General features: G+C 42.3%; 5 protein-coding genes across 5 annotated transcripts; all 5 read right to left on the bottom strand.

Moving 5' to 3' along the window:
* Nucleotides 1-230: 230 nt before the first annotated feature.
* F4807DRAFT_470333 (multicopper oxidase-domain-containing protein) lies at nt 231-3264 on the bottom strand (the record flags this gene model as incomplete). Its single annotated transcript, XM_048002805.1, has 7 exons — nt 2824-3264; nt 2501-2771; nt 2210-2440; nt 2093-2145; nt 1895-2039; nt 1693-1833; nt 231-244 (listed from the first exon to the last, which is right to left on the bottom strand). The coding sequence occupies exons 1-7, from the start codon at nt 3151-3153 to the stop codon at nt 231-233; spliced, it is 1185 nt and encodes a 394-aa protein (XP_047850637.1). The 5' UTR covers nt 3154-3264.
* Nucleotides 3265-6642: 3378 nt separating this feature from the next.
* On the bottom strand, nt 6643-8883 carry F4807DRAFT_470335 (POT family protein; the record flags this gene model as incomplete). Its single annotated transcript, XM_048002806.1, has 5 exons — nt 6643-7215; nt 7278-7446; nt 7600-8234; nt 8313-8777; nt 8837-8883. The coding sequence occupies 5 exons, from the start codon at nt 8881-8883 to the stop codon at nt 6816-6818; spliced, it is 1716 nt and encodes a 571-aa protein (XP_047850638.1). The 3' UTR covers nt 6643-6815.
* A 1307-nt stretch (nt 8884-10190) lies between these two features.
* On the bottom strand, nt 10191-10846 carry F4807DRAFT_237824 (uncharacterized protein). The gene has a single exon (XM_047994247.1). It carries the CDS (start codon nt 10671-10673, stop codon nt 10257-10259), a length of 417 nt encoding a protein of 138 aa, XP_047850639.1. The 5' UTR covers nt 10674-10846; the 3' UTR covers nt 10191-10256.
* F4807DRAFT_237823 (uncharacterized protein) lies at nt 10847-12043 on the bottom strand. Its single transcript, XM_047994246.1, has one exon. The coding sequence runs from the start codon at nt 11819-11821 to the stop codon at nt 11021-11023; it is 801 nt and encodes a 266-aa protein (XP_047850640.1). The 5' UTR covers nt 11822-12043; the 3' UTR covers nt 10847-11020.
* Nucleotides 12044-12094: 51 nt separating this feature from the next.
* Nucleotides 12095-14138, bottom strand: F4807DRAFT_439920 (Zip-domain-containing protein). Its single transcript, XM_047999255.1, has 7 exons — nt 13814-14138; nt 13656-13760; nt 13469-13606; nt 13277-13404; nt 13099-13211; nt 12821-13040; nt 12095-12758 (listed from the first exon to the last, which is right to left on the bottom strand). Exons 1-7 carry the CDS (start codon nt 14017-14019, stop codon nt 12208-12210), a joined length of 1461 nt encoding a protein of 486 aa, XP_047850641.1. The 5' UTR covers nt 14020-14138; the 3' UTR covers nt 12095-12207.
* Nucleotides 14139-14710: the final 572 nt, after the last annotated feature.

Consider the following 14710-nt stretch of genomic DNA (forward strand, 5'->3'; position numbering starts at 1 on the left):
TATATTATTTATATAATTATTTTTTTTTTTTATTTTTATTATTTTTGTTAAAACATTTCGCACCTTTTATATACTTTTTTTAATTTTTAATAATTATGTTTAAGGTTTTTATTAATGGTTAATAAATTTATATTATTAATAAATTTTATTATTAAAATATTATTTTATTTTAATTTTTTATATAAAATAATTATATATAAAATAAATAAAATAAGTAACAGGAATAATTTTTAAAGTATTTTAACTTTAATTTATTAGTTTTTTATTTTTTTTTTATTAAATATTAACTTAACTTTTTTATCGTATATAAAACTTATTATTTATTTAATTATTTAAGAAAAATAACTTTTTTAATAGAAAATGTAAGTTATTTTTTAATATATTACATTATTAAATATTTTTAATATATTTAATTAAAATAATAACGTTATTTCATTATATTTTTACGTTAAATAAATATTTTTAATAACCATTTATATTATTATTTCGGTAAATTTATATACCTTATTTCCCATTTATTTTTCGGGGAAAATATGTTTTTTTTTATTACGGTAATAATTTATTTTATTATTACTTTTTTTATAATTTTCCCCATTACATTTAATAATGTAATAAGTTTATATACGTTAAAAAAGGATTTTTCTTTTTTTAATTTATTTGGTTTTAATAATATTATTATTATTATTTTTTAAAAAGTTTTAAAATAATAACTTAATATAAAACTTTACGTTACGATTATAATTAAAGCCTAATATAATGGTTTTTTATATATTTTTAAAAATTTAATTAAGAATATATTTTTTTAAAAGCTTTTTAAAGTTTAATATTTTTAAAAATATATTTAACTTCTTTTTATTTAATTTTCTTTAATATTTAAAAAGTTTTTTTTTTTTTTTAACTTAAGTTTAAATTAATTAAAATATCCGATAAATTAATTATTAAGTTTAAAAAAAAATATTACGCTAATAATGTGTTTTTATTTTAATGGTTTTTTACTTAAAGTTTTTCTATAATATTTTTTTTTAAAAATGGGATTTAATAGTTAATGTTGGGTTATTAATTTTTTAACTTAATATATTTTTCGATTTTTTAAAGGATATTATTATTTTTAAAAGCTTTAATTATTATCGTTTTAAAATTATCCCTTTTAATGGTTTTAATTATTTTTTTATATTTAAGGTTTACCGTTTTAAATTCGTTTTATAATTAAATTATTTATTATATAATTTATTTCCGTTTTTATTTAATTATATTTTCTTTTACTCGTTTTAATTAATTATTTCATTATTTTATTATTTTATTATAAAAAACTTTACACATTTATATTATTATTTCCGTAATATTTTTTAACTTTTAACTAAATAAAAAATATATTTATTTATATTTTTAAAATTATTAAAGTTATTAAATATTATTATTTTCTTATATTTAATTTTTATTAATATTTTATTTAATTTTTTTTATATTTTATTATTTAATTTTAAATAATTATATAATTAAATATTTAAATTTTATTATATATATATAAAAATTATAATTATATATTAAACTACTTTCAATTTATATATAAATTATATATAAAACGGAAGTACCTCGACATTTTTATTAATTATTTGCGGTTTTATTAATTAAAACGCAATATCCGTTAAAATATGAAAGCGAGTTTTACATAGCCAGTACTAATACCCTGACATTCGTCAGGCGCATTCCCCGTCTCGAATCCTTGGCAGTCATCCGCTGTGACTGTGCGAATCCAGTAGTTCCCATCAGCCGATGCAGGTAACGAATCAGTGTCGGTAGGAATTGCATTCAGAACGATGTGGTATCTTTGGCCTATCAAATGTAACACATGTTAGTAATTGTACATATAATTGAGTTGATAAAATCAATTTACCAATTCCTATGACAAGGTGTGTCACGTTGTAAGGGGTAACCGGAACAAAGTCCGAAGACATCACTGTGAAGTTGTGGTTATCAATGCTGAAGATCCAAGTCGTGTCAACGGATGTATTGATGACACGCAGGATATATTTTTTGCCCTATAATGTAATCATTAGTTCCTCTTGATATTCCTTGAGGGGTATCTCCTTACTTTTGTCACGGTCATGTTGAACCTCTCATGCGGGTAGCTACCGGCATAATTTCCTACGAATGGTAAGTTAGGAAACTAATGGAGTGATTAAGGGAGAGTTGAGAGATAGAAACATACCAACTCCGTTGATTAGCACACTATCCATCTTTGGCAGGGATGGAGTAGGCACGAGTTCTCGCTGCCAGGCCTCGAATGCACTGTGATGGCTCCAATCGGTGATTAGTATAGGATCTCTTCCTTCATCGAAATTAGACGATGATGGGCCGAAGATAGTGATAGGCCCAGCTAGGCCGTCTGCGTATTGCAGAGAGTAATGTGAATGATACCACGAGGTACCATATTGAACGGCTTAATGACGTGCAAAAGTTTTAGCTAAAGATTCTGAAAGCGCAATATGGACTTCCATACCCTTAAATTCGTAGGTGAAGCTATCGCCTGGGGCGATAGGGCACTGCGTGACACCATTGACACCGTCCATTTCCATAGTTCCATTTTGCCTGATACCGTGCCAGTGGATCGTTGTACCGTTATACTGGAGCTTGTTCTTGATGGTGATCTTGATAGTGTCCCCCCAGCAAGCCTTGATCCAGGGTCCGGGGTAAGTCTGATTGAAGACCTTGCCTCCAGGGTTTAGGACACCGTCACCATTAATCTCCATCTCGTCGACTTCTAGATAGTACTGTTACGAAGTCGATTAGATAAAATATGATCACGGAAGTAGGGCTACTTACTTCTCGGAGGATCCCTGTAGGGGCGAAATTCTCATAGTCTGTAGTTGTGTTGAATTCTTGTCCTGTATCACTGTTCCTGATCCAGCATGAACGGTTGTCCGGGGTCGAACATGACGTCCAGTTGCCTTGGAGGTTTGAATAATCACAGATGAACTCTGGGCCCGAGTCTGGGCCATTGGGTGCCGGGAACGTTAAGTTCTCCTTTCTGATATGAAAGCCGCCAGGGGAAAGGACGGCTTGGTTTGAGCCATCGTTTATAAGATGGAACGGTAAGGTGAAGATAGCGGTCACGGATACAGCAACAGCTTTACAGGCGTCGTAGAAACCCATATTGGCTAGCCTTAGCAGCGAAATACGTTGAAGAGAGATTTGGAGTCAAGCACTCGAAGGAATAATGCAATTGGGGACGGACGCAAATAAATCCACAGCCTTGTATGGAGAGTCCCACCCCTATTTTAGCCAGCTGCACTTATCCCTACACCAAAGGGAGGGTATCAGCTCGTAAGATACCGCCATGGCTCTGGTGGCTTTAAAAGGCTTTGTTGGAGGCTAGTCTTTGGAGCAGGCTATACAAAGAGTGTTTCCCGTATGCATACCGCAAATCAATAAGGCCGCTGTTTCTTAGTCCCTTGGCTCCGTCTCATGACAATATCAATGGCCGATTCTAGTCGCCGGAACTGACCAGCACATCGCTCCTCACCGAATGACGGCAGTGGTTCTCGAGACCGGGCTATCTCTCGGCGCATTATTCCTCCTCTGCTATGAAGAAAAGGACGATATGCTTGCAGGGAACAGGTAAGCTAGCAGCGGTGAGCTCGATTGATAGGACGCCGTATGAAGCTGAATAGGATATTATCCTCTGTATCTGACGTTAGAAACGGGAAGCCAAGTCCAGCACGCCACTGACGATGGGAATGTAGGACGAAACTTGTGTAACGGGCCAAGTAGATGAACATCTGGGCATGTAAGCCCTAATGGTAAGCCGTCATAGCCTTCGGATGAGTACATTCGCCGCAATTGGAAGAAAGCCACCGATTGTGCCGTATCCGCGAATTTTTCAAAAGCACCTGACACAAAATGACTAATTTAGGTATTATACCTAGGTACTATAGGTAGTCGTATGGTATTATGTGAGGATGCTTGAACTTCGTATATATGCGAGTTTCGCTGTTTAGGACTTCCCGTCAGATTTCAACAGTCGTGAAACGCTTACAGTTTTTTTGGCGTGCTGAACAAAATTTCAGCTTTTACGTGGTTTAAATATATTGGTTCATATCAAATCACTGCAATTGAACATGACAAATCGACAATCAGATGTAAATTAGTTTAATGAACTATACATAAGTAGGTAGTTAGTTACCAAAAGGCCGCAATGGGTCAACTCAAGTATAGGCAGAATTACGCCCAGAATCGTGATAGTGCGCGTATTGATACCGATTTGAGATATCTTAGCCGTGAGCCGTTCCTTAAAGAGGTAGTACGGTAAGCTGCCACTTCATTGATATGTATGTTTTGCTAATATAAGACTCATGACGTCTATTCGAATTCAAGAATGTCATCTTTAAGAGTGTCGGAACACAACCACCCCTGAAACCAGTGAACACAGGACAAAGACCTTTTGATAAGCGAATTGTGTGGCCTTAAGATAACCAATAACGTTCATTAGTCTTGATCGTGAAGACCTCTTAAGAAGTAGTTTCCGCCCCCCTAATTGGCCTATAGCAAGGCTTTCTCACCATTTCGTTTTCAAGGGTGGGTAATTGTATCTCTACGACACCCTAGCAGATAACTCTTGCCCCTGCCGAAGCTTACTCTGATTTATCGAGCCGTACATTTTGGTGGTTGAGACTCATGTCTCCAATCAATATCAAGCCAGCCACATTTCAAGCCTCGGTTGCATCGTCAAAAGAAATGCCCAATAGCTGGATCATTCATTGACAAAAGGCAAAAAAATTATTGCCGATGTCTCAGAATAATCGTAGTTGTTGAAGTTCGCTTATACTTCCCGGATGCCATGAGGCGGAGCCACAAGACTACCTAGGTAAGAATCAACGACGTCGTTGCACGAAGATACCTTATATACGACAAATGCATTTTTAAAGTTAATTGTGTTGAAATAGACGCAAGCTATGAGTATTATTGATGTATATTAGAAGGTTAAGTTGCTAGAAGTAGGTATAGGCTGTTAGATAGTACATTATATACCTGTGGATACAGGGCGTAGACTCCCAGCCACCTAATATTCCAGCAAATTGCTTCGTCTTTTCTTGAATAGTTCCTGTTCCTTGAGTGGGATTAGAGCGCCGGGGAGCAACGGGCGGTTAGCGGCCAATACGGGGTTGGTACTTCGGCATATGCATAGCGCCATAGAACCGGCGTTTCCAGCTTTTTCCTGATCTTGATCACCACCACCCTCCTTTTGCTCTCTAATAGCTTGTGCAGTAGCTACTGTAATCGATCCTCCTGACTGTAGATGTTTATTTTGAGTTCTTCGTCGCTTACGAAGTGGGTCATTTGACTCTCTACGCCCGATCACCTCCTGACGCAATAAAGTGACCTCATGCATTAACTTGTACGTAGTTTTCCTGATTTTACCGAGGGCGTCTGTGATCTTAGTTGGTGAGCTACTTTGATGATCTGTGATATGGGTTCGAATCAATTGAGCTTGAGAAACTGCGTCTGTGATAGGTTTTTGGTGCTGAAGAAACCCAAAGAGTGGCGATAGGTTCGATCCCCGGGCTAGGCGTTCGAGGCAGTTTCACGATATCTAATTTCGCCATAACTTAAACTAGATTAAAAGGAACTAGCCCAGTTCCCTTGAAGCCAGCCCGTATATTTGCTTCGCCGGAAACTCTTTGATACGACTCCTTGAACGCGGGAGAAAAGTCTTTTTTTCCTATAGGTGTAATATAGCGGTGCATTAGACCTTCAATAACAAGACCGTAGGCCCGTTTTAAAGGAGTGAAAAGGCCTAAATATAGAGGCTAAAGCTTGTGTAATGAGTGAGGAGGTACACAGAGAGTGATGATTTGTTTTTGATACAGTATTCCTCAAATTCGGCGGAGTGGTAACCTTCGTGGCCACCTAATATCAGAAGGCGTTTGGTGCCTACTTGATGCTTGTTTGAATGGAAATCAAAGTGTTTAATCCATTCTAAGCATCTCTCATTATTAGTTCACCCATTTTTAGTTATTGATACCACCCAGCCGCCGAGAATGTTGCTATCGCGATACTAGGATGCGAGGTGAACCTTCCCCGCCACAATGATGAACGGCGGTATGTCCCAACCAAGGGAATTTGATTGACGCAATTACTGTAGCCCACTCCTTATCACCTTGCTGCGCCTGGTGAGTTCTGGAGCGCCTTTCTGACATCATAACAACCAGTCCTGTACTGGTAATTCCCATCATAAACCCAGTCACGTCAAAGTTGTAGATATCGTCAGGTTGGATACGAAAATTATCAATTGTGGCAGCATCAAGGTTAAACCATCTGCGAAAAATAGCAGCATCTTCGCAGGATACTCTCTGATAATCTACACTTCGATGAAAACGGGGTTTGAGCTCAGATCGTCGTGAAACGAACCGCGAGGCCGAGTTGCTTCCAACTTTGCCACCACTACGCTTGGCCAGTAGAAGATTCGCCATATCTTCGATACAAGCAAGTTTGGGAGGAAAACATCTTTCATCTAGGTCTTTTACCTTCTCGATAATAATTTCTTCTTCTGGCGGGTGCAGCTTCCTGCTGGCAGTCGAGATATTGCTCCTCGGAGCAGTACCGTGTTGGCAATCGCGGAGGGTGGAAGCAGTAGCCAAAAAACTAGGAACTTGGGACTGTGCCGGAAGCTCATTTTTTACTTAGGTACATAATTACGAGATGAATACAATATATTAAACGTCAAACCAAAAAGGCTGATCTAGACTTCCTCAATTGACGGAGTTCCATCGTGTTAGGTACCTACATTGCCGAGACCTCCGATTGAGCCCGACTAATTAATTCGCTTTCGGTTCGGCTTTTTCGTCATTCGCGGAAGGTAATCGTTGGAAATCTTCTTCATGGGTCATGAAGGCATCGTCGTTGAGATTGCGATATCTCCAATGAAAGATGACAGTCTGGACGAAGAGCGCAATCGCAGGCGCGGCCCAGGCCCATACGAGCGTTGGATCGACAATAGCAGGGATCAAAATCTCGCCCAACGCACTGCTCAATGCCGTCATAAACAGGAAGAGAGCCAAGATAGTGGCTTTCATGTGTTCGGGGGCGCGCGCATATGCCAGTTCGTACGAGGTGACATTGACGAAGATTTCTGATATAGCGCCGAGTGCAACATTGGGGATCTGCCACCAGATCGAGATAGGCGAAACATCATCGCAAGTACTAGCGTAATAACCGCTGTTTGAAAATGGTGAGTAATTATTATCTTCTAGCAGGAAAATATAGGTTGAGCCACTCACCAAGGACTAGTCTCGTATACGCGGTATTGGACGATGGCACCAATTACACCGGAGAGGATAGCAAGGCTAAAGCCGAAAGTCATTCGACTTATGCGTCCAAATTTAATTTTCTTTCGCTCGAGAAACGGATAAACGACCTGGGCCATTAATGGCGAGAACACGATGATTACTAGAGTAAGTAATAATGATTAGTAACAGGAAGGTACTCAGGTACCTGAGAATAAGGGGCTCAGGGGTAAATAAGCTTAGTAAGCTCAATGATATCGATCTTACTCGTAGCAAATGCAACAATTGATAGAGAGGAAACCTTGAATTGACATACCTAGAGGATTGAAATTATTTAGTAAGTCGTTTGGAGCTCCATTAGAAGTCATAGCGGCTCCTTGGTTGCTTGCTACGGCGCCGACACCGCCATCGTTCAAGATCCAAATGGGGACGTAAAGGAAGATCGAGACAGCTTGCCAAGAGCGTCGCGCATCATCCACGTCCTTTTCTGAATAGCTGACATGCGTTCCTTGTTCCGCTAAAATAGATGGCTGTACGTTGTGCCATAGATTTTTCGAGAAGAGATTGCCCTTGCTCTTCTTCAACGCCAATACTGTGATCTTGATAAACTTGGTTAAGTCTGAACCGTTAGGTGGCTTCCTAATCGTGCGCTTATACATGACTGCAAGTAATATAGGAAGTAAAAAGTACACAATTCCCGGTAGTAAAAATGCTAACCAAAAGCTGTGGTATTTCTCAACGTATACGATGGCAATAGAGAAGAATGCACCGATATTGACAAAGGCGTAGAAGATGAGCATGATATGGCTGACGGTCGTTTCTGGGTCAACAAGCACTTTCTCTCCAGACTTTAGCACCTTGGTGTACTCGCGCTGGTGCTTGTACTGGTCAATTATGGTGGGTGCTACATTCGGCTTGAAAATTCCAGCACCTATAGCCAGAAGGAAAAAGCTTCAGGTAATATGTCATTAGCTTTTACTTACATATGATACGTTTTCGCTCTCGGTTTGAAAAGAACTAGTAACTTACCTAATCATAAAGGGTGCGACTCCTTTTCCAGCCTGCAGCAGAGCCGGTGCAGCACCGCCTACCATGATGACATGGGCAACACCTCCGAGGAGCACACCCCAAACGATAGTCTTATATCGGCCAAGATAAGTATCTGCGATCCAGGCCCCAAAGATGGGAACGATATAGGCTAGAAAGGTAAACAAAAGACCTAATGCAGATGCCGTTTGAAGACCAAGGTTGAGTGCGCCGGCGTGCGAGTTTGGCTTGCTTCGATCGATAGCTCCTGTTCCAGGGCCACCTTCAGGAAGAGGGAACTGCATGTAGTTGTTGAAGACAGCTTTGACGCCATAGTAAGAAGCTCGTTCCGCCAATTCCACAAAGCAAAGGGACCATGCCGTCAGAGGGATCGAGTCGAAAACTTTCCGCAATGTTTTTCGCTCCTCGTCAGTCGGAGGCGGGTAGGCTTCGTCGTCGATGCCGGAACTGGCTTCTTCCAGGGACGCGGGCTGCGACTTGACTTCGGGAGTAACAGGGGCTTTCACCGCGTGAACACCCTGGTCCGCGCCAGGCTCCGCGACCTTCTGGACATTGAGACCAACAACGTTTTCGGCTACAAAACATATTAGTTACACCTCTTAATGAATTGAAACAATGTAAATACCCATTATAGGCAGATGCTATCTCCCCAAGATTCGTAATGTAAGTTGCCAGACTGGCTAGAACTATACAGGCGCGCAGAGGCCCAGCTGAGGGACCCCCACGACCTTAATATACATACGAATTCCTGCGGAGGGGTGATTCCATACCTGTATCACTCGACGCTGATTGGTAAAGATAGCGTAAAGTGCATCGGGTAAAAATGAATTGACTGCATAGAAAGATTCAGGGTTGCGCATGAGATTGACCAAGATGGGAAGGTTACAATTTCACAACCTTGACGCAACACCAACAGTACGTGGCGTGCTCGCGGGAAAAAAAACTCAAATAATAGATAGCGTCTTTCGACAAGCAAACCGGGAACTATCATAACAAGCTTCTAGATCTCGACGCATTCCAGGATCCTTCCCAGTCAAGCATCTGGCGCATACATGGCCGTAGTAGCTGACCGAATCCTTGGGTCATCTAGCAGTAGCTTCCAATGTCGCAAGGTTACATCGGCGGCAGGACGAAGTGGACCATAAGGGAACAGCTTCTTTGAGTTCATGATTCTGCCATTCTCGATAGATATTGCTGGATTTTCCGGGGTTCCGCTCGTACGTACGAAGTACGCTAGAGCTAAGACATCGAAACAGGGGGTAGAACATGCTAAGCGAGTGCACCCAGGTAAGCAAGCCATGTACGAGCTATTCACATCTCGACCTCCTCAACCCCTCAAGCGTTTCTCAGTCGTCTATCCGCTTTCATTTGGTGAAACCGGATATGGCAAACAGTCGGTTGGAGTGCCTCCCGAGGTTGGCGTGAACTCGTTAAACCAAAGAACCTAGAAAAGGCATAATATTCGAGTTAAGCTTAGAAGAAGTTAGATTGGGCTAGACAATATGATAACAAGATGTAATAGGGTGAAGTTGAATTTGCGCACGAGTTGCGATTACTAGGTAAGGAAAAAAGGGCCGAGGGAGGGTGGACGAGAAAAGCAACAATTGGTTCAAGACCCTTGGTTACACGATAATAATGTTTGAGGTCCAGAGACCAATTGATCTCATCCTATCCGGCAAGGTTACACAGCTCCTAAATCCTTCCGCGAGCGACTATTTGGTTGCAAGTAGCACGTGCTCCAATACGAACCATACCCGTCAAGGTCCTGAGGGCGTTACACCTAGATACGCCTAGCGATGTAAGGAAGCAAGTGGACATTTATCAAACTTATCACAATACCTCTTAGTCTGCGGGGTATAGAGAAGTAAGTAATTACTAGAAGAAAAACGCGTGATAAATTAAATTTCTATCATACAATTCAGAAACCTATAGGTAAGCTTCTTCAGGTATGTCATAGAGACTGACCATCTCGTAATCCAATATCTCGCGACAGCCACAGTGGTCGATGAAGGTCTTCCAGTTTCCGCTTTTCCGCCACATTTTACGAGTCCACCCACTGCGTTCGCGGATGATCTCTTCGACATCCCACGAGGGCCCAAGATCGAAGTCGCAGCGTATCTGACCCGTCTCACTGCCCTGGTTCTCAACCATCTCCCGGATCGCATCAGCAACTCCTCTGTGGAAGTAGCTGCCTTTAGCACCCGGCTCAAGGGGCTCTAGCTGTGGATATTCCCTCATGGGATGGGGAGCTCTGAACATGCCGCGGGCGCAGGCTACTTCGAGGGCGTGCCGGGAGCGCGCGTCGGGAATCACTGTATGTTCGAATATCCACTCGGCAAACATGCGAACCGGCCTCCCTGAGAACACCAGGGAGATGGCGGGAGGCAAAGCTAAGGCTTCACTGATCCAGAGACTTATGGCACTTGTAGGGTCGGTTGGACTCCGAAGTGGGTCGCTAATATCGCTAGATCGTGGACCTGCAGGCCTTGAGAACACGGTCGGGAAGAGATCAACTCGACGCTCGATGCGGAGATAAGGGTTTTCTTCGCAGAACTCAATAAGTCCCCTTCCGTGGCACTCGGGAAATGCAACCGAGACGTAGCTTTCGTCCAGGATGATCTTTCGCTATTAAATTGTCAGCTTATATTTCGGTAAACGCCCTAGGCCCTCTGGGATGAGCCCCTTAGGCCTCAAGAGTCGGGCAAGATACTGACCATGTGACGTCGAATAGACGGATGCCGGCGAAGAAACTCGATAGCATACGCGGCTGCCGAGAATCGATAATTCCACCGTTGATCGTCTGATGGAACTTCCCAATACTCCTTAGTTCGAGACGATTCTTCCGGGAATCTATTACGATACTTCTTTTCTAAATCAGAGGCTAGCTTATCAAGTTCAGATGCGGGAAGTATGGCCCAAGGGAAGTCGCGACAGTAATCGTTAGGGTGTGGGCCCAAGATATCCCACAGGTAGCTGCGGAACAGCGACGGTCTCTCGCCGAGCTGGTTGAAGATCTTTTCTCTGTCGTCGTCGTTGTCCTTGGCGGGAATAGGAGGATGTGGCCCTCTCAGCCAGTCTAAATGTGGCAAGAAGCACGGGTAATCACGAGCTATACGTTCCCTCATATCATCATCGATTGTCTCCCTCTTGTACCACGCCATCATTATCTGGAGATCAAATGCCGTCATCGGGCCAGTGCACATAAGTCTTTGCCAGCGGCTCGCCTGTACGCTCTCCCACCAAGACCACAGGGCAGAGAATGTGATAGTATTGTGACGAAGGGCGAGGCCTTGCATTTCTTCATGTATGAATTTGCATGTACCCTGGAGCGCAAACTGGTGTTTGGGCCTACCGGCACCCGTGAGTTTCCAGCCCGGTGAATCAAGTACATAGCCGCCGTCAATATACACATATTCTGTGTATATCATGTGTCTGAGCTCAGGGGGAAGACTGAGGAATCGAAAGGATGACGACATTGTGAGATCTACCATAGAGAAAATAACGATCAATTGATTTGCACTGCATCAATGCCAAATTAGGGACGAAGACGGGGGTATAAGTACCCTAGATGTCACAAATCAATGAAAGGGGGGCAATGATGGTGGAATATTTGGTGGCGGCAAGCCTGCGCCGCGTATTTTAAGGGTTTGTTTACTACCTATTGGCTTCTATCAATTCCTAGCAACTTAACGTTCTAACGTAGCTGCTATGACACTTAACCCACGTCTATTTCATCAAATAAGCCCATTGAGCAAAGTTTACGTTATAATTCATGATAATTAATGTCTCTAATCATAATGAGGCGTTATACTATCCACTAGACGTAAAGGCCAATACGCCTCTACTACTAGAGGCATACGGCATGGCGACGGCCCATTCACGCCCATTTTCCCAATAAGCACATGAGTACCAGGCCTCCTATCAGCCCGAAGCCCGCGAGACTGGTCTCTGCAAAGCTTGCATTTGCTAACTCGCCAAACATCCAATCCCCCGCCCACATCTCTACCACGCCAACCCAGATGAGTATGCCTGCAGACAACGCGTCGAGCGTGCCAAGAGCGATCAACGTGCTAGGGTCGTTTCCATTGAATTGCCTCAGCACGCCGATACCGATTGCCATACCAATCGGGGTAATCAAAGCAAAAGGAACTGCCATGAGCAGTTTCTTAGGCATAGAAAGCGATTTCCAGTTCTTGTTCTCTTCTACTGAGTCCGGAGTGCTCGTGGGTTTCGGCCCTCGATCAGATAGGAATTCGGTTATAACTGGTGGAGTGTGGTCGGCGTTTCGCGTTTCGTCTCTAATGTGGTGGCCAACAGAGGCGATACGAGTTCCAAGAGCAATACCTTCGAACATCTGGTGGAAGAGGATGACCACAAAGAGCGTAATGAAGAAGCTATCCCCTGAAACCACTAGAGTCACACCGATTACTAAGACTACAGGTTAGATCAAGTTATAGATAGTAGGTAGGTAGCTACGAGATTTGACTTACGGAGAGAATGGAATATGATACCAGCCTCTAGTACCGCAACACCGACTACTTCATCGTTATACCGACTTCTTGTCCAGAATTTTCGGGCTAGACGATGACTGATAGTCTCTACCGTGAATGCAAGGAACAAACCTGCCATAACAATTGCGGCCGTCGTTCCTTCATACTGAAGTTCGCCAATACATTCATTGCTGAACATCAATTGTGCGTGGGTAAGGAGCTAGACAAAGGGTATCAGTAACTAATAGATTTGTGGCTGGTACCAGTTGAAAGCTTACGTGAACAAATGCTGTTGCTATGACGACTCCAGTGCCGAATTGCTTTAGAACTATAAAGACTGTTTGGAACTTCCGTGGTAAAACGGGCTTCAGAAAGATTGGCCCGGCAACCCCTGAAATCAACTATGAGATCACCGTGCTCCGGGAACCAATTAGATAATAATCGTTCAATGCTCACCGATGAAACTTGTTACGAGAATAACGAAAAGAAGGCCAATTCTGAGGGGCACATTGTATTCGCGATCACGTCGCGAGCACTTTTCCTCAATACTTTGGCTCTGTTCGTTTTCAGTATCGGTACAATGTCTGTTATAAATTGTTAGAAAGAGATTATGAGGATAGCAGATTAGGTAGATAGGTAGTTTCCTACTCGACGCCGGCATGAAAGTGACAATTTTGGCCTCCGCTTCCATTATTGGTACTTCCTTCCTCTGAATCAACCCCAGTCGAACTTCCACTGTTAAACCCGATGACTTGGACATCAGAGCCGTCTGGCGCAACACAAAAGCTAGCAAATTAGTCTCCCCTAATGGATATAATGGAGCTCGTCGACTTACTACTCATCATCATGTCCATGACAGCCAGTATAACTGGGTGGAATTTCGGCTGTTGTCGTTGTGGGTACCACTACCTGAAGCTCCGTTGTGCCATGGAGACAGAAGCTAGCAATTGTCAGCATAGAACATGAGCCTTGTCAAACTAACTGTTATCTTACACTGAAGCTTCATGTTGATGGCAGTCGGACACGGCGGTGAAAGTCTCAGTCGCTCGAGGGAGTATAGCATACGAATGGCCCGTAACCATTGGAGCTTGTTGCCTATGTCTCGGAGAAACATGCGATGCCATAACATAAAGTATTATATGGGATGAAGAAAAGAGTACGAACGACGCTGCGGCTAATCGATTCGGCAGGTAAAACATTTTGACCGAGTCCAATCCAATGCAACTTCCGGATAAATTCACTTGTGAAGTAGATTTTAGGTATTAAAGTCGTAACTACCCTTTCGATGAAGTTGTCGAGGAAGCACCTAACATCATAAACAGAGCCGCATAATACAGTTTAAGACCGACAACCTGCCTATAGCAAGTGATTTTATGTACCACAAAACCGTTTCTGGCCATCAGGGTGTTTCCATTAATCCCATCCTTGGAAGGTCGTACTTGGCACCACACTCGGCGTTCTCACGATGGGTGCTCTAAGTACCCCCTATTCCCCACATCGGCGCCCTTGGCTATTCCTCAATTTCTAGGCAGATATAATGTCGCTTCCAAAAGAGTCTCAATTGGACGATGATGAATTCTTAGTTATATGTTGTTATGTAAAGAATATCTTGGACAAAGACCCTGAAGGGCATCGCAAAGATTTATAGTAATATAGTATTATTAAACCGTATCTCGAAAGATCATGTGTGCTAGTCAAAGGGGGAACATGCACAAGAATGACCACACATATTATGTGGGATGACGAAAATGCAACTATATGAATATGTGAATGATACACGCAACTATTGCTGTTTGCAACGGAATGGTGCATTACAATATGCGACCACTATGCGTATATTGCTTCGATGTCACTATATGCACGACTCAAAATCATACGCCAAATCGGATA

The sequence above is a fragment of the Annulohypoxylon truncatum genome (genome assembly GCF_022578515.1).
Source record: "Annulohypoxylon truncatum strain CBS 140777 unplaced genomic scaffold F4807scaffold_36, whole genome shotgun sequence".
Taxonomy (NCBI): domain Eukaryota; kingdom Fungi; phylum Ascomycota; class Sordariomycetes; order Xylariales; family Hypoxylaceae; genus Annulohypoxylon; species Annulohypoxylon truncatum.